Raw genomic sequence first — 19,744 nt, 5'->3', positions numbered from 1 at the left:
AGATTCAATATCTAGGCCATTGAGAATGTTCTGCGACAATTCAGCTGCTGTATTCATGGCTAAGAACAACAAGAGTGGTAGTCGAAGCAAGCACATCGACATCAAGTACTTAGCCGTGAGAGAACGTGTTAAAGAAAATAAAGTGGTCATTCAACACATTAGCACTGAATTGATGATTGCTGATCCTTTGACGAAAGGCTTGCCACCTCATAAATTCAAGGATCATGTAGTGAACATGGGACTTGGTTCCCTTATGTAAATTTATTGTACAAACTGAAGTTATTATCAATGAAACTCTTATTTTTGATATTTTCTCATATTTATGCGCATCTTAATTTTATTTGAGAAAATTTTACTTTCATAGGACCTGAATAAACATAAGGTTTATTCGTTTAAGTACATAGCCACATAAATTACATTGTTATGTAATAAATATATTGTAATACATGGAAGATAATACTCGTCATAAAAAGAGGACCTATCGCCATGATTCATGTGTTTATTATCTAACAGGGATGATCGTCGGGCTTAAGTAATACATTAATTTAAATGCTGACCAAGTGGGAGAATGTTAGAATATTATTTATTTGGTATATAAAATCAACTAATTGATTTAATATATTCAATATTTAATTTATTGACAAAATATTCTAATTAATGGTCAACATTGTTTGTTACCTGATTTGTTGTTACCCGATTTTTCATATCCCAACTGATTGAGGAAATATCTCAATCTGTGGCAGAGACTCTGATGGTAGGTCTCACTCTATAAATATAGAGTACCGGTCCCCAAGCTCGCTACTCATTCTGACTTCCAGTAACTCCATCTAAAAGAGTTAGTGAGAGCTTGGAAGCCCGTGTACTCGTTCTAACTTCTGTTATTTTTCTTTTGTAGATCTAAAGCTAGATCGAGGTTATCAATAGCAATGGCTGGAGGTATACAATATTCGATTTTTTTTTGCATATGTTCATTCATATATTAATTCCGCCTACATGTATATAGAATTGTTCATATGTCTACTTTCATATTAATTCTAACAGTTTGTGCTTTGATAATACTTAGTCTGACTCTTATAATTTGCTTATTGACTCGGAAAGGCAGTCACCTGGACGATGAGAGTCGAAGCTCTGACAAGTTCGACAACACCGAAACATTGATATGGGAAGAAGAAGAAGAAGAACTACAAGAAGAAGAATTCACTTTCCAAGAAATTCTTAAAGCCACAGAGGACTTCTCTGAGAAATACTGCATCGGAAAAGGAGGATTTGGCAGCGTGTACAAGGCTGTTCTGAATTCGAGTATAGTTGCTGTCAAACATTTGTACGCGTCGGACTCGAACGAAGTCCCGAAGAGTTACCAACAGAGTTTCCTTAACGAGATAAAGACTTTGACTAAAGTCAAGCACCGAAACATCATAAAGCTACATGGGTTTTGTTCGAGGAAAGGCTGCATGTACTTGGTGTATGAATACATACAAAGAGGAAGCTTAGCAAAAGTGTTGTATGGCTTAGACAGTGAAGATCTTGTCTGGGAAATAAGAATGAGAATTGTTCAAGGCCTGGCTCATGCGCTTGCTTACTTACACCATGATTGTTCTCCGCCCATTGTCCACCGAGATGTCACCTTGAACAATATACTACTCGACTGGGATTTTGAGCCGAAACTGTCTGATTTTGGCACAGCCAGATTGTTGAGCCCTGACTATCCTAATTGGACTAGTGTTCAAGGATCATATGGCTACATGGCACCAGGTAAATTTGTTTGATAAATTTTATATATTAAGCAAGCATGATCATTTACAAAATTTCTTTACTGACTTTTGATCATTTTTGTAATGAAAATCAGAGCTGGCTCAGACAATGCGTGTAAGAGATAAGATTGATGTGTATAGCTTTGGAGTTGTGGTATTAGAAGTAATGATGGGAAGGCACCCTGGGGAGATGCTGGAATCACTATCAGCATCAACAAGAGCATTGTCAAATGGTACTGAATTGCTTCCCAAGGATGTCTTGGACCAGAGGTTGCCTCCTCCAGATGGGGAATTGGCTGAGGCAGTGGTGTTCATGGTGACTATAGCCTTGTCATGCACTAGAACCAACCCTGACAAGCGGCCAAACATGCGGTTCGTGGCACAAGAGCTATCGGCTCGCATTCAGCCTTACCTCTCTGAACCTTTTAGGTCCATAACCATGAACAAGTTGACGGGCTTTCGAAAGTGAGAAGAAAATGTAAGTATATAAACTACAGTTTAGTAATGATGATCGACCTCACATCTTTTCTTTCATCACTAATAATTAATCTGTTAAGCATAGTTTTCTATCTTAAAAAGAAAAAGACAACTTCTCAGAAGTCTTAACTAGTCTTTAATCCATTCATTCACAATTTGGGTCTTATAATTGAGTTAAGTACACTCTTTATGTATGTAGCAGCTTCGTCCTAAGTTACAACTTATTATATTAATATAAATTCAAGTACCATAAGACTGCACTGGTTGTTACCTCCCACAGGACGACTGAAACTCAATACGGATGCAGCAGACTTTCACAACAGGAGAACTAGTCTTGTGGCTATCCTAAGTGACTCCAATGGTACTATTATTGCTGCCATGTCAAGACCTGTCATTGGTTCTTTCAAAGTGGACGTTATGGAGGCCATGGCCTTATTATTACACAGCCTCAAATGGCTTCTTGAGATGCAATTGCAAGTACATTATATTGAAATTGATTCCTTTCCGGTGGTTCAAGGATTGCAGTCTCTACAGGCCCCTTGCTCTGAATATAACTCATTATTATTTGACATTAGACATCTTGTATCTAATATTCCTGTAACACAGATCTCACATCTCTTTAGATATGTTAACAATGAGGCTCATTTGTTAGCTAAGTTTGCTCTATCCGTGGATACTGATTATATGTGGTTTTGGGAGATTCCCTCTCCACTAATGAATGTTGTATTATAACTTCTATGATATAATATAACAATTTTTATCTCAAAAAAAAGATATTTTATATTTTATAACATTTAAATTTATTTTAATATAATCATTAAATAGCTAGTATTGTATTATATTATTATAATAGTGATATTTTATAATATTTGAATTTATATTAATATAATTTTTTTTATATGTAGTCTTATATTAAATATTATTATAATAATAATATTTTATAATATTTGAATTTATATTAATATAATTAATAAATATCTATTTTTAATTAGTTTTAAAAGTATATTCCATTAAATATTTAAAATATTCCGTTAAAGTTAACAAAAACAAAATGTTAAAATCAAGAATTTCATTTATCTACAAGAGATTTATTTATATGTAAAATGAAAGTTTAAAGTCTTAGAATTAAAACCTAATTTCCCTTCAGGACGATATATATGAAGAAGGAACTTGCATAAGAACTGTAATATGGATTGTAGTTCTTAAATGACAATTAATATAAATAAGTATATTTATAATTTAATAGTAATTTTAATCAATGCCTATAGAAATATTTAAACCAAAAACCATTTATGGAAAGTTGAAAAAAAATTACACTAAAAATCATTTAGTACCAAAAATAGAAGAGGTCGGTACTATGGTTGAGCATCGGTCGGTTTGGATGGTATTTTTCTATTCTAAAATTCAGATTTCAATTTTCGGATTGGTGCGATCTAAAAACCGACCGACCTACTTACAACACCAAAAGAACCGACCGATTTAGACCACAGTTTGGTCGGTTAAACCTGTCCAAAACCAAACTTGCTTCTTTTTTAAATATTTTTTTTATGAAATTTAAGTTAAAAAAATGTAGATTATTATAAGCCAATTTTGAGTCTTTTTTTTAATATGAAAATGGTTCATTTAATTTGTTAGCTGTAAGATTTGAAAACCTAAACACATAGTTACAATGTTACATCCACAAATTTGGAACCTAAGTATATTCAATTGATTTCGGTTTGTACGGTCGGTTTGCGACCAACTTATAAACTGACTGACTTAATATCGATTTTCACCAAGGCGGTTTCAGCAGTTTTCGGTTCCGTCAATTTCAGTTTTTTCGATGTTCGACAGTCGGTTTGAACGGTTTATTCAGTTTTTTGGATTAGAGTGTGCATTGTAGAAAACTATTACCAAGTAATCATTTTTTATTTAAAGCTCAAGATTAGCTAACTTAAGTCAATATGACTAATTAACTCCACGAGTAAAGACTGGAAAAAAAAAACACGTAATTCATGATTTAATGAACGAGTAGATCTAGTCATCACAATATCGAAGTAGAACAATAAAGAGTGAAGGAAATTGTGACTTAATTTAACGACAGCTAAGCTAAATCATACGACAAATAAAATAATTGTGTGGAAACAGTGACCTAGCCAGAATATATCATTCGGGGACTAATATCATTTTAATTTATTAGGAGACTTTTATTATCATTTTTTTGTTCATAATTTTAAGCTATATTAATATATTTTTAATTTAACTTAATTTACATATAAAACGGGGCCTAGCTAGTGCCCTTAGGTTTATTTTTGTTCTATTTTAACTCACATTTTGCATTTAGGTCTCTATCCTCATTTCCTAATTCTTAGAAAGTTAGCCCGGTCACTTTCCTTTCTAATGTCAAAGGTAGGAAAAAAAACTAATTTGGATATAAAATTATATAAATTGGGGATATAAAATCCTTTGTTCTTTTGTGATTGTTACACATATATGATCCCAATTAAAAAAATTGACGAAAAATACATTTTTCATTGGTGTTTTGTTGCAACTGTGCCTGTTGAGTATTAATTAGGATACACGTGACAACTCTATTAAGCCACATTTTAAATAAATAAATGAATTATTTAAAAAACATTTGTTAATTTAAAAAAATGAATAATGATTTAAATATATATATCTTTTTGCCAATTTCAAAATCAGAACATTACAACAAAAATACTTAATTAAACCCAACAATTACTGTCGGTAGAACTGCTTTTTCTGTAGAGTTATATACTTAATTAAACCCAACAAATACTTAATTATTTTTTCCCTATTTTATGTATGCAGCAGCTTCGTCCTAGTTACAATTTAAGGATCATATTTCTGTTTTAGCTTTGTATTTTGGTTTATTTGGTTTTTGTAAATCCTATAATTGACATTTTTATAGAAATATTTTTTTTCTTAAAAGATAAATGGGTTAATTTAATTGTTTCCTTTTATTATAATTTTCGGAAATATTTGTTTTCCTTTATTATATTTTTCGGATTTGTTTGGAAATATTTGGTTTCCTTTATTTCAATTTTCGGAAACCCTCTTTCCTTTTGTATGATTTTTGGTCAATAATATGCTTCCTTATTTAGCATATATTGTCTCATTTTGTTTATAAAGGAAACAAAGTTTATTGCAAATATTCGGTACTTACCCAAAGTTATTTTTGGATTATTTGCTGATATATTTTTGTGCAGCTCAAGGATTGCAATCAGGAAACTGGTTCTTAATGTCTTTAATTATGGTTTCCTTTTTTATCTTGTTTTGATCCGACACAGGTCTGAGCTGTCCCCACCGATATCGCATCTGTCGGATCAGCATCTTCTAAATAAGGCAACTCTTCGACAATCAAGAATAATTTCTGTGATTCTTGCCTTTATTAGAAGAATTTTTTCTCTGTCTTTGTGAGCACGAAAAAAGACTCTATAAATAGGGCTCTAAAGGCAGTGAGAAAAGTGAACTCTTAGATGCATTATTTGTGAGCATAATTGTAATATTTGTGAGAGTTCTTCTTTGTATTCAAGATCATAAGTATTCACGTGATCTTGTAGTAATATGCGTGTTTAGTTTTTAGTGGTAAGTTTATACCATGTTCATGAGTGAATACACATTGTAATTCGAACACAACGTTTATAGTCTTCGGGAGAAGATTTTTTACAAGCCTTGCGTCGGGAGGATGCAAGCACTCGCTGGCCATTGAAGGGAGTTCAAGTGGTTGAGCGTTTCATTCAAGATCAGATTAGTGAAGAGAAGTACAACAAGTTGCGGCAAATCTCAAGAGGGAGTCTTGTTTTGTTTAAGTCAATGTTTTTGTACTTGTGATTCTTTATTAATTGGTTTTATTCTCTGGGCGTGGCCCCAAGGAATAGGTTATCCAAAAGGGTTTCTGAACCTTGTAAAAATTTGTTGTGTTCTTTATTGTTTTGCACTGTTTTTTTATTGTGTTCAGTTTCTGTGTTGGGATTAACCAACAATCTCAGCTAGCATAAAATACAATTAACAAACCAGAAATCAAATGATCATAATTCAGATTGGAAATAAAAACAGAAATTAAAGAACACACACAAATTTATAGAGGTTCGAACTTCCTCCACAATAGTGGAGAGCCTAATCCTCTTTGAACTCCCTTAGGAATTCTCTTTCACTATATCAATGGCAATGTATTACAAATTATAGACAATTACAGAATTACAGAGATTAAAAATGGTGTCAAACTTCCCTTGGATGAGTCTTGAACTGAAGAAGCACCTTCAAGACAGATCCTCTTCTTTCTTCCTCTTCTTGATTTAGTTCTTCAAAGTTCCCAGAATTTTTCTCCCTCAACCAAGTGATATACCCTCACCATACGATAATCTCTCCTCTCTCTCTCTATCTATGTTTTTTTCTATCTCTGTATCTTATATATTTAGACTTTATATATACATATATATATGGGCTACCACAAATCGGTAAGCCTTTTACAAATAATAAAAAAATATATATAGTTAATAAACTAACTTGATCAAGTCATTGCTGAAGTGTTCTTGCCCCATTGGTCTTATTTGCCATGTCATTAAAATCAAATTGGTTTTATTTAGGACTGATTTTTCAACAAATTGCACCTCAGTACTAAATAAAACCATGTGAAAGATTCTTCCTAAGATCATTGTTCCAACCTCCAGCTGCTTTAACCTTCCTCAATACTTAGCAATTCCAAACAGTGTTGAAATTTGCTAAGTGGCACAGTCTTAGTTCCCATGTCGGCTGGATTTTCTTCACTTGGTACTTTTTCAATGTTAATTTGACCCAGTGTTATCTTTTCTCTTATGAAATGATACCTCACTTCTATGTGTTTCGTTCTATCATGAAACACAGGATTCCTGCACAAATATAGTGCACTTTGACTATCTGTGTAGACAGTAGCCTTTCCCTTGGAAAAATTCAGTTCTTCCAGCAAGCCTTGTATCCATAACCCTTCTTTTATTGCTTCAGTTGCAGCTATATACTCAGACTCAGTGGAGGATAGAGCAACCACAGGTTGTATTTGTGATTTCCAGCTTACACAATTACCTGATATGAGAAATGAGTAAGCTGTAGTAGATTTTCTTGAGTCTTTATCTCACAAAATCTGCATCTACATATCCTTCCACCTGAATTGTCTCCTGGTTCTTCTTAAAGCATAATCCAAGCTTTGTTGTGACATTTATGTATCTGAGTAACCACTTCATTGCAGCCCAATGCAACTTTCTAGGATTTCCCATGTATTTGCTCAGCACACTTGCTGCATATGCTAGGTCTGGTCTAGTACAGACCATAGCATACATCACAGATCCCATGGCATTCGAGTAGGGTACTTCCTTCATTTCTTTCTTATCTTTATCAGTTTTGGGACACTGTGTGTTTGACAACTGGAATTGACTTGATAAAGGCATTGTTGCTGGTTTAGAGCCATTCATTTGAAACTTATCAATCACCTTTTTCAAATAATCTTTCTGACCAAGGAATAGCTGATTCTTACTCCTATTTCTTTGGATGTTTATTCCCAGAATTTTACTTGCAGCCCCTAGATCTTTCATGTCGAATTCAGATTTTAGAATTTTCTTCATTCCCTCAACATGTGACTTTTCCTTGCTGATCAAAAGCATATCATCAACATAAAGTAGAAGATATTCAGCTTCTAACATTTTAGTGCCTTTGTAGTATAAGCATGTGTCCTACATGCTTCTCTTAAACCCGTGTTGAGTAATAAAAGCATTGAACCTTTTGTTCCACTGTCTTGGGGCCTGCTTTAACCCATATAAGGATTTCTTCAAGTGACAAACTAGATCTTGGTCTTTTCCTTTCTTGTAACCTTCAGGTTGTTCCATAAATATAGTTTCTTCTAGGTCTCCATGCAAGAAATCAGTTGTAACATCCATTTGCTCCAATTCTAAGTCAAATTGAGCAACCAAAGACAACATAATTCTTATTGTCTTATATTTCACAACAGGTGCAAAAATTTCATTGAAATCAATTCCTTCTTGTTGGCTAAAACCTTTTGCCACAAGTCTTGCCTTATATCTTGGCATATCCTCAGTTGTTAGACCTGGTTTGTGCTTATAGATCCACTTGCAGTTGATTATTCTTTTCCCTTTTGGTCTTGGAACTAGTATCCAGGTCTTATTCTTTTCCAGTGACTCCATTTCATCATCCATTGCCCTATTCCAATACTTTGCTTCTTTATTTGAAACAGCTTCAGAGTATGTTTTTGGTTCAACTTTGACAAGTTCTGTTGTAGTAATGAATGCATATGCTAGCATATCTGTAAAAGCTGAGAATCCATATCTCTGAGTTGGTTTTGGAGTTCTCTTGTCTCTATCTCTGACTAGTTGATAGTCTTGGACATTTGTGATGGTCTCCTGATCTAGTTCCACCTGATCTGTGTCATCAACATGATCCTGATTTCTTGATGCTTCCACCTGATCTATATCTTGATCAGTTTCTATTCTTTCCATCTGATTTGCATCTGTTTGAATGTGACTTTCAATGTTACCTGCAGGGTTAGTCTCATTTCCTGCATTGTTATTGTTAGTAGGTTTTAAACAAGGAAATACATCTTCTTTGAATATTACATCCCTACTATTAATGGTTTTAAACCCCTTTTCATTGTTAAGCCAAATTCTGTATCCTTTAACACCTTGAGGATATCCTAGAAAAACACCTTTAATTGACCTTGGTTCTAGTTTACCCTCATTTTGGTGTGCATATGCAATGCAACCAAACACTCTCAAGTTTGACAAGTCAGGAGGATTACCTGTCCATTTATGCTCAGGTGTCATGAGATTTATGGCTGTTGATGGGCTCCTATTTATCAAATAGGCTGCTGTCATCAAAGCTTCACCCCAAAATGGCTTTGCAAGACCTGAGTTGAACATCATGCACCTCACCTTATTCAGCAGAGTTCTATTCATCCTCTCTGCTACCCCATTTTGTTGGGGAGTGATCCTTACTGTTCTATGTCTTTGGAGACCATTATTCCTGCAAAACTCATCAAATACTCCACAACAAAACTCAAGTCCATTGTCAGTTCTAAGTGTTTTTATTTTCCTTTCTGTTACATTTTCAATTAATAATTTCCATTGTTTAAATTTTTCAAAAGCTTGATCTTTAGTTTTCAAAAGAAACACCCAAACTTTTCTTGAAAAATCATCAACTATTGAAAGGAAATAAGAATTACCTCCATGTGTTGGTATTCTTTCTGGGCCCCATAGATCTGCATGAATGTAGTCCAAGATTCCCTTGGAACAATGCTTGCCAACACTAAAACTCAGCCTGTGTTGTTTTCCCAAAATGCAGCTTTCACAGAAATCTACTTTGCTGATTTTGTCCTTTCCAAGTAGACCTTGATCATGTATTACCTTGAGCCCTTTTTCACTGATGTGTCCTAGCCTCCTATGCCACAATATGGCATTTGAATCTTCATTACTGGCTGCTATAGATACATCTCCTGTCACTGTATTTCCAATCAAATAATACAGTCCATGTTTCTTTTCTCCTTTAATAACAACCATGGATCCCTTGCTAATCTTCATTATACCAGATTCAATCTTGTTTGTATAACCTGCATCATCAAGAGTACCAACAGAAATTAAGTTTTTAGTTAAACTAGGTACATACCTCACATCTTTGAGAATTCGAATTGCCCCATCAAACATCTTGAAATGAGCATTTCCTATTCCTGCCACATCACATGTATTGTTGTCACCAAGAACTACTCTTCCTCCACTTGTTGCCCTGAAATTTTTAAGTAATTGCTTGTTGTATGTCATGTGAAATGTGCATCCAGAATCCAATATCCAATTCTCATTTGGAATGTGAGAAGCAGCTAGTAAGACCTCTCCAGAATCATATCCATCACTATAGTTTGCTGAATCTTGAGATTCAAACTTGTTAGAGTGAGGCTGATAATTCTTCTTATACTTTTGGTTCTGATTTCTGTTTTTGTTAAAATAACAATCTCTCTTGTAATGTCCCAACTTTCCACATGTGTAACATCCTTTTCCATCCTTGTTAGAGTCTTTGTTGGAGTCTCTTGTGTTAGATCTTCCATGGTTCCTTGAATTGCTGTTGTTTCCGGTCTGATTATTTGATCTTTGTGGCTGTCTTCCTCTTGTGAAATTAACTTCACCATTTAATCTTGATAGTTGTCCACTGTTCTTCAGAGATAACTCTTTTGAATATATTGCACCAATGATTTCATCCAACACCAGGGTGTCCTTAGCATACAATATAGTGTCTCTGAATTGTTCATATTGTTGAGGCAAAGAGTTGAGAAGATATATTGCTTGATCCTCCTCCTCAATTTTCACATTTAAACTGCAAAGATCAGAGAGAAGTTTAGTAAATTCATTTAGATTATCATCAATTGATTTACCTTCATCCATTCTAAAACCATAGAATTTTTGTTTCAAATAAACCCTGCTAGGCAATGTCTTTGTCATGAAGGTATGTTCAAGCTTCTCCCACATGGCTGCTGCTGTCTCTTCTCGAACCACTTTCCTCAAGATCTCATCTTCAAGGCTCAACACTATGGTGTTTCTTGCCTTTTTCAGAATCTCTTCCTTCTTGGATTTCTCCAATGTTGCAGACATTTTGTCTTCTCCTTTTAGAGCTTCATCCAGCCCCATATTTCCAAGATGAGCATTCATCTTTTCCCTCCATAGATAGAAGTCATTCTTGCCATTAAACTTCTCAATATCCATTTTTGTTGTTGACATCTTTCTTGATCACTTTCAATCTGAATCTTGAAGCACTTGAAGCTGTGATTCAGAACTTTAACCGAACACCTTATCTACTCTGTCAAGTCTTGGTGATTTCTTGATTGTTGCTAGCTGATGTCTCAATTTCAACCTGGCTCTGGTACCAATTTGTTGGGATTAACCAACAATCTCAGCTAGCATAAAATACAATTAACAAACCAGAAATCAAATGATCATAATTCAGATTGGAAATAAAAACAGAAATTAAAGAACACACACAAATTTATAGAGGTTCGAACTTCCTCCACAATAGTGGAGAGCCTAATCCTCTTTGAACTCCCTTAGGAATTCTCTTTCAATATATCAATGGCAATGTATTACAAATTGTAGACAATTACAGAATTACAGAGATTAAAAATGGTGTCAAACTTCCCTTGGATGAGTCTTGAACTGAAGAAGCACCTTCAAGACAGATCCTCTTCTTTCTTCCTCTTCTTGATTTAGTTCTTCAAAGTTCCCAGAATTTTTCTCCCTCAACCAAGTGATATACCCTCACCATACGATAATCTCTCCTCTCTCTCTATCTATGTTTTTTTCTATCTCTGTATCTTATATATTTAGACTTTATATATACATATATATATGGGCTACCACAAATCGATAAGCCTTTTACAAATAATAAATATATATATATAGTTAATAAACTAACTTGATCAAGTCATTGCTGAAGTGTTCTTGCCCCATTGGTCTTATTTGCCATGTCATTAAAATCAAATTGGTTTTATTTAGGACTGATTTTTCAACATTCTGTCGTGACAAGTTTGGTTTCTGTCCCGACAGAACTATAATCTGTGTAAACAGATAATTACCATTCTGCACTTTAATTAATTTACTTGGATTAATTAATTTGGTAATTACTAAAAATGGAATTTCAGTTTTGATTTGCATTTTTTTCGATTTTGGATTGTTCACTTGTGTAAGATTTGGCAATGTATATTCTTGGTGTATCTCATTATTATCAACTATCTTGGATAGTTTGGGTCTGTTTAAAGACCATGAATATATTGTATTATGTAGGTGTAGTAGCATTTTTATCATTTGCTCACCCTTTAGAATAATGATTTGTAATTTTGATTTATTGGAAAGTTGTTGTACTAAACTTGATCTTTAATTCTTTTCTTGAGTGAAATTCTTGAGTATATGTATTTATAAAAAAAAATTAGTGGGAGCTCACTTTTTCTTTTACTGTAGGAGTGTATTCTATTTTTGGCCGTTAGATAAATTATAATTTTTTTTGCATAATAATGTACATTATGGTTATAATAGGTATCCTGCCAATTTCGAGAAATTTCGAATAATTTACAATACTAAAATTAGAGTTCAAACAGTGTCTGACTTTTTTTATACTTGTGGAAAACATACTATTTGAAATAAAAGATAATTATGTAAAGATACATTTGAAATAAAAAATAATGAGTTTCTACAATTCTAAGCATTAAGACTAAGAAAAAATAAATACAATAGCAATCAAAAGGAAACAAAATTAATTCCCAACAAAAAAAAAAGAAACACAATTAGAGAATCACTCTCCAACATCGAAATAACTCTCATCAAATTTATATCTTCTATATAAAAAACTAGAAAATATAACCGCGCTTCGCGCAATCTTTTGTAATTGTTAAAAAATATATATTTTAAAATATTTTTTTGGGAGATTGTGGGGTGGGGATTCCTATTCAAAAATAAATTTCAAAAAATTTGTTGTACATGTGCTTTTATTTATTATTATTGTTGTTGTTATTATAAGCTTTGGGTGGTTATATATGTCCCCCTCATACCATATTCTTTGTAATCTCATTTTATTATCAATAAAAGAATAGAAATCATTTTTTGACTTACTCAATCACTTTGCTCACATGTTTTATTTTCATGATTATTTTATCAATATAAACTTCTATTAAATCTCGAGCATATAGTTAATCTTATTTATAGTGACGTAATCACAGTGGAATATAAATATGATTATATGTTCAAAATAAGTTAGTCATAAGATTAGTCAGTGCACAGGATTTACATTGACTTACCAATCTACGATATGATCTACTTACACATTACAGTGTTATGTTCTTTCCATAACATTAGCAAAGTAGACAAGATTGGATGTACTTGTTACATCGGACTGGCACTACAACAAAATAGAGGTTTTATGACTTTATTTGGGAGACATTGGAAGTCTACAATGTCTCCCAATTGGGGAGACGTTGTTGTTAGGGTCATTGTAGGTATATATCCCACGTCTCCCAATGGGAGACGTGGGAAGTCCCTAGGAGACATCCAACATCTCCCATTGGGAGAGGTGAGTCACTTCCCACGTCTCCCAGTGGGAAGTCTCCCACCTCTCCCAGTGGGAGATGTTGAAAGTCTCCCACATTTAAAAAAAATAAATTAAATAAATTTATAATTAATATTATTTTAATTTGATTTAATAATTAATTAAACTGAAATTATTTTAATTTAAATTGAAATGATTTTAATCTAAATTTAAATTGATTTAATAATCAATTAAATTGAAAGAAAAAAATATATTTGTTAGACATATACAAGAAATACAATATTTGTTAGACATATTCAAAATGAACAAATATTGCATTGTGTATGAAGAAAGAGTTAAAAAAAAAAAAAAAAACCTATCAACGAGGTCGGTAACTTTGAATTATCGGCAACATATATGTCGCATATTCTTATCGCAACTCATCAATTTGTGCCTCTGTATATGATGTGCTTGTTCGCTGCAAGAAATATAAAGTAAAATATATTAATTAATTATTTGATTACATTTATAGTTTCAAAAATAATTTGTAAATTTTAATTAATAATACCGTTCTCAAGTAATGCCCGAGACTCGCATGTTCAATCAAATCATTCAACATCCTCATTAAGTAGTATCCACATGCCACATTGTCTGGTTGGTGTGGACACTAATTATTTAAAAATATGAGTAATTTATTATTAAATTGAAACTTTTTAAAAAATGCATACATATTATTCTACTTAATTATTATAAATGTTCAAAAATTTCTGCTGAAGCTACTTACCTGAGGTTGCTTAATGCGTAGAGTATCAGGGATCTCGACATCAGGAAGATTCATAGAGAAAAAAAGATTGAAAGCGCTGACGATCACTGATACAATCTCCTCACGGTTATTTAGCTCTGAATTCACCGGATCACAACAATAAACATGATATGCATATGGTGCCAAAATAAGCAACATCCAATGTTCACTGTATAAGAAAAACAAAAAAATTATAGCTCAAATGTTAAACAAAGAAATTATTGATATGGGTCGGAAAAATGACAACTTTTTAAACTTACCCATGGTTCCAAGGGACAAGCATAACTTGTTCTTTTGATTTTACGTCATTGCAACGTCTAAACAGATTCTGAACACGATCGTCGAATGAACTCCCTTGAGTGGCGACGATATTAGGATTGAAAAATAAAAACTTATTTTGGCGACCTTGTTGTACCACATATCTGTAAATGAACCTAATACAAAAATATGAAAAATTGTTATATGAATGAATAAATCAAATTAGAAAATTAAATGAACAAACTTATTTGTGAGATATATACCTCATGTAGCTGACGACTGCTGCTTGTCCAATCTTCTCCTTTCGAGCAAACTGAAGTATGTCATCCTTAAATATATAACAGTGAGACATATCCTGATCAAAAACTTCAGAATCTATGCCTAGATTGACACACTCGCCATCATCCCAATGAGATACGATATTCTGTAATCGTTCCAATGGAGTGTGGGCCAATTGTGTTGGAGGAGTTTGTTGTCGTCTTCTTTCTCGAGGTTGTTGTGTTGATGGAGCTCTTGGTCGTTGTGATTTTGTAACTCCCATTTCTTTTTGCAAATACATTACAACAATTATGAAAAATAAGAGAAGATATTTTTATTTATACTTTTGAGTGCATTACAATGCTAACCGAAGGCTAGAGCTATTAAGTAAAGTGGAAGAATAACTAATGAATATGGAACTATAACATTCATGGGCATTTCATTAGTATAATACCCATAGAATGATGCTAAATACAAGCAAACAATCACTAAAAGAATGAAAAATAAAGAGAAATTCATGATTTGATGATGAATTTTATCTAGAAGGTTAAGAGATGAAGAAGTTGTGCAAGTAAATGGTTGAAGGAACAAGTATTTATAGGACAAAAATTAGCCGTTTATGACCGTTGGTGAATAGTGATCCTGACCATTGGGGATATAGTTGTTTTCTATTATGGGATTTTAACAATTCTAAGTTGTTGAAGTAACCAACAGGTGAGAATAATTAATTTATGGGTGTTAGAGAAACATTTTCATAAAAGTTTGTGAGTAAAAAAAATGTTAAACTAAGTAATATAAGAAGATTGGGAAATTTTTATTTTTTTACTATTCACCGGGTACTATTCATAGTGGGTCCCACAGTGGGATCCGCAAGGGTCCCACAGTAGGGTCCACATGGGTCCCACAGCGGGGTCCACCCCATGGGTCCCACATGTTGATGCAGTAGTGATATAGTGATGACCTAAGCAAATTACTATGATTGATATTTTGAATATTTTATTATTTTACTATGCTTGATATTTTTAATATTTTATTATTTTACTATGCAGCATAGTGACCCAATGTTTTCCTATAAATAGAGCCTTTCAGAATTCATTTTTGAATTACGAAAAATCTTTCTTTCTCTCACTCTGCCTAAAACTCTTCTTAACACTCTTTTAAAGTTTTAAATCTCTAAAATCTAGGCGAAGTTCTGTCTGTAACACTAGCCTACGAAGACCTTTTTGGGTAAGCTCCTTCCCGAGCCTTTCAGATCAGTTATTTAGCTATTATTTATATATAGATTATGCTACTATGTCTAAAAATTTATATATAGATTATTTTACTATGTCATTATAATGCCAAAAGTTATATATAGATTACTTTACTATGCCGTTATAATGCCAAAAGTTATATATAGATTACTTTACTATGCCGTTATAATGCCAAAAATTTATATATAGATTACTTTACCATGCCGTTATAATTTACAATGCTAAAATTGAAATATAAACTATTTTATATGTATCTTCATAATACTAAACTTATATAGGCTATGGTCATGCTTTGGACTATTATTATGGACTCTTATAACCTTATTTCCTATTATTATGGACAAGTATTATGACCTGGACTTTTTCGTATGACCATGACCACGACTTTTAGACCAAGACCTTGCCATGGACTAATATAGTATGACCATACGCCTGGACATAAAATAAGCAATAAAACAGGAAAAATGGGATAATAACAATTATAAGCTAACATTTCATAATGTAGATTTTATGTAAGTTAATAGTTTGTGTTTTTATCAAGAAGCTAACAATTTCGGTTGTTTTATCAAGACGTAAGGTAAGTAGAATCCTCATCTACAATACAAGTCTTTTATGTGTCTTATGTGCATTTATATGCTTTATATGTTATCCTGCCATGTTCTTATGCATAAGTTATTTTCAAGAATGTTATATTTATTATGCATAAGCACGCTTAATGTTCACAAATAAGTTACTGAAAGCGTCAAAGTAGAGGTGCTGCTTGGGAGACCTAAGTCCCAAATATGTAAGGAGGGAGATGTACTTCCCTATATATAATGAATGTTTATGAGGGAGAAATTCCCTATTATCATGTTTATGTTCAGGTGGGAATGTGATTCCCTATGTAATGCCGGCAGCAGCATCCTCTAGGGCCCAAAAGAAAGAAAAGTGAAAGAAAGAAAATACATAACATGTTGCACGTTTATTTTGATGCATATGAGGTAGTTATTATGCTTACTGAGCCTTAGCTCATCAGATAATGTTTTGTATTGTAGGTAAGAGGCCCCAAATATAAATTGTTGATGAGTAGACGTGGAGCCAACATGACTGTACATATGGGGCTGACCTAAAGGGAGTGGAGTTCTGCTATGCTATTTTATAAATAAACGAGAAACTTGATTTTATAATTATATTTCATTAAAAGTATTTTGTGAACTTTATAATTCACTTAAAGCTTTAAAAGTATTTCATGAACGTTGTAATTTACATAAAGCTTTTCAATTTATCGGTTGGATACATCTTCATTTCTACGTCAAGGTGTAGTAACGCCACGAAAATTATATATAAAAGTATTAAGATTTGTATGTAAGATAAAGTTTTTATTTAGTTGTGAGTATTGTATGGTTTGAGGTTATGAACATTAGTTATGTATTGTTTAATAAAGTTTTTGTAAATTCAGAATTTCAGTATTGTTATATTCAGGTTAAACTTTGTTTTTACACTATATATATGTATGTTAAGAAAGGAGGTCGTTACAGATTTGGTCCTACTTGTAAGGGAGTCTGTATACAATAATATCAACAATTAAAAAAATTGCAAACAAATATAGAATTGTAAAGATAATTATGTAAAAATATGGCATCACCTCATGATATACATCTTCAGATATAATGACAAAATCCTTAGGCCACGCTATTGGCGTCCCAATGGCCTAAGCAACTATGTACATGTCCAAATCAAGATATGCAAAAGGGAGAGGACAGGTTGGCTTAAGAACACTCGTAATCATAACTTGGAAGTTGTTGCCTGCCTCTCTTTCAATGAGTGTACCTGATGCAACAATGTTTGAAACCGAACCAATTGCTAATTGGCATGCTCGGCCCTGCGTAAGAAACATATTATATACAAATAATCATGTTGAAGCAGTAAAGAAATTTATTTGGTTTCAGAATATTCAAGAAAGTTTAATTACCTCTTGCAAAAGCAGTTGTAGTGCTATAATGTGGTGTTCTGGTTGAGGCACTACTGGGTCTGGAGTATAGTAGGAAACCTGCGCTGGTGGCACTGGTGGGTCGGGCACATAGTATGATGATGGCGCTGGTGGGACTCCAACGTTAGATCCTGACCTGCTCTGTTGGGCCAATAATTTTCTCAAGAGCTCATCTTGTTGCTGAAGGCGCTCTTCTAGGCGTTGTGCTTGTTGACGATGCTCTTCTTCTTGTTTTCAAAATCTTTCTTCAAATTCCTTTCTAATGTCGTCATTCGAAGAAGAGGCTTTTGATTTATTTTTCGTTGAGGTAGGTGTTGGAGTATTCTAGTATACTGAGCGGGACACACCGTGTCCTCCAGCCCTAACACGTCCTCGAGGCTCAGGAGTGCCCAACGCCCTCGTCAGCACATCATCAGGGCCATCAGGTGCCCATTTACCTCAGCTTGGAGTTGCCGGTAATGATCCTGTGAAATAATATTCACAGAAAGTTATATATATAAGCTAATAATTTGATATATCAACATTATTAAATATGAGCACTTGCAATATTTTTTTGAATCTCAGAGGCCTCTCCAATTAGCTCTCCTTTTGCATTCCGAAGACCCATGCTCCATAAGTCTGCCATATCAAGTTCAGTCAGACTTTTCCCACTTTTTTCCATTAACATCTCTTCAATAGGCACATAGCCTCCTCTAGAGAGGTTGTGATTGTATTTATTCAGTGCTCGATAATTTTGCATCTCCTCTCTCTTTCTTTGCCACTCGGGAGTTAATCTTGAGTTCACAAACTTTAACCATTCATCCGGAGTTATGACATTCTCAAATCCAAATGGCAAAGCTGGTGGGAACTCATTTGGATAGTTTTTCAAAGCGTCGTAAACGTGTACCCTTGTAAGATTAGTCTTCCAATTTCGGAAGTACTTTCCCGCATCCTTCAACATCTGTTGCTTTTGTTTGGGGTCCAAATCATAAGTTTTCTGCAAGTTTGAAAGTAATAAGAAGCATATTATCAAAACAATATATATTTTAAAAACATTAAATGAAATATAATTAATAAAAGTATACCTTCATTGTGTCCCATATTTTATTTTTATCCACCACACTAACATCTTTCCAACTGTTAATGTTGATGGACACAGTTGCTCGAACAACTGATCCAAGATGTGATGAAACATTACTTCTAGATTCACCCATGACAAACTCTCTTCCAAGCAAGGGTGTCAGCTGGATGTCTTAATTTACCATCCTTTATTCTTTCATTAGCATGCCACGACAAACTTTTAGCATGTTCGGCATTTCTAAACAATCGGAAGAAACGAGGAATTGGCGGAAGGTACCACAAAACTTTGGCAGGTACTCCTTCCTTGACATCGTCACCATTTCTTTTCTTTTGCCATCGTGACTCACCACAAGTAGGACATGATTTTGCATTTGCAAAACTATTTCGATATAATATGCAATCATTAGGACATGCATGGATTTTTTCGTACTGCATGCCTAATGAGCATAACGTCTTCTTTGCCTCATAAAATGAAATTGGAATTTCATTATCTTCAGGTAATAACTCCTTCAAAAAACTAAATAAATCAGTAATGCTTTTATCACTCCAGCCATGTTTAGCTTTTAGATTGTACAACCTAAGAAGCGCAGATAATTTTGTAAATCTTGTACAACCAGGGTAAATTGGTTTCTCGGCATCATTAAGGAGTGTCTCAAACTTATTTGGGTCTACTCCTGATCCATAATGTGCGTCATCAATCATTTCATCTAATGGATCCCAGTTCTCCTCCACTATATTCCTCCTCACTCCTTTTGGTCTACTTGGCAGAGTTGGAGCAATCGGAGCTATCTCCCCATGGTAATACCAAATTGTGTAACTCTTGTCCATCCCATTGAAATATAAGTGTTCTTTAATCTTTTTAAGATCCATCTTTTTA

At 33.5% G+C, this 19,744-nt stretch overlaps 1 protein-coding gene across 1 annotated transcript; it reads left to right on the top strand.

Annotated features, from left to right (window-relative positions):
• The first annotated feature begins 446 nt into the window (after nucleotides 1-446).
• On the top strand, nucleotides 447-2,884 carry LOC133784620 (MDIS1-interacting receptor like kinase 2-like). The gene is made up of 3 exons (XM_062223915.1): nucleotides 447-1,752; nucleotides 1,847-2,229; nucleotides 2,509-2,884. Exons 1-2 carry the CDS (start codon nucleotides 1,014-1,016, stop codon nucleotides 2,218-2,220), a joined length of 1,113 nt encoding a protein of 370 aa, XP_062079899.1. The 5' UTR covers nucleotides 447-1,013; the 3' UTR covers nucleotides 2,221-2,229; nucleotides 2,509-2,884.
• The last annotated feature ends 16,860 nt before the right edge of the window (nucleotides 2,885-19,744 follow it).

Source organism: Humulus lupulus, chromosome 1, assembly GCF_963169125.1.
Source record: "Humulus lupulus chromosome 1, drHumLupu1.1, whole genome shotgun sequence".
Classification (NCBI taxonomy): Eukaryota; Viridiplantae; Streptophyta; class Magnoliopsida; order Rosales; family Cannabaceae; genus Humulus; species Humulus lupulus.
Note: the sequence above shows the minus strand (reverse complement) of the source record. Positions and strands in the feature narration are given on the sequence as shown.

Bases quoted from the DNA above. Each gene is read 5' to 3' on its own strand.
- LOC133784620 (XM_062223915.1), top strand. From the start codon at position 1,014: ATGTCTACTTTCATATTAATTCTAACAGTTTGTGCTTTGATAATACTT. The intron at 1,753-1,846 runs GTAAATTTGTTT...AATGAAAATCAG, and splicing joins ATATGGCTACATGGCACCAG to AGCTGGCTCAGACAATGCGT.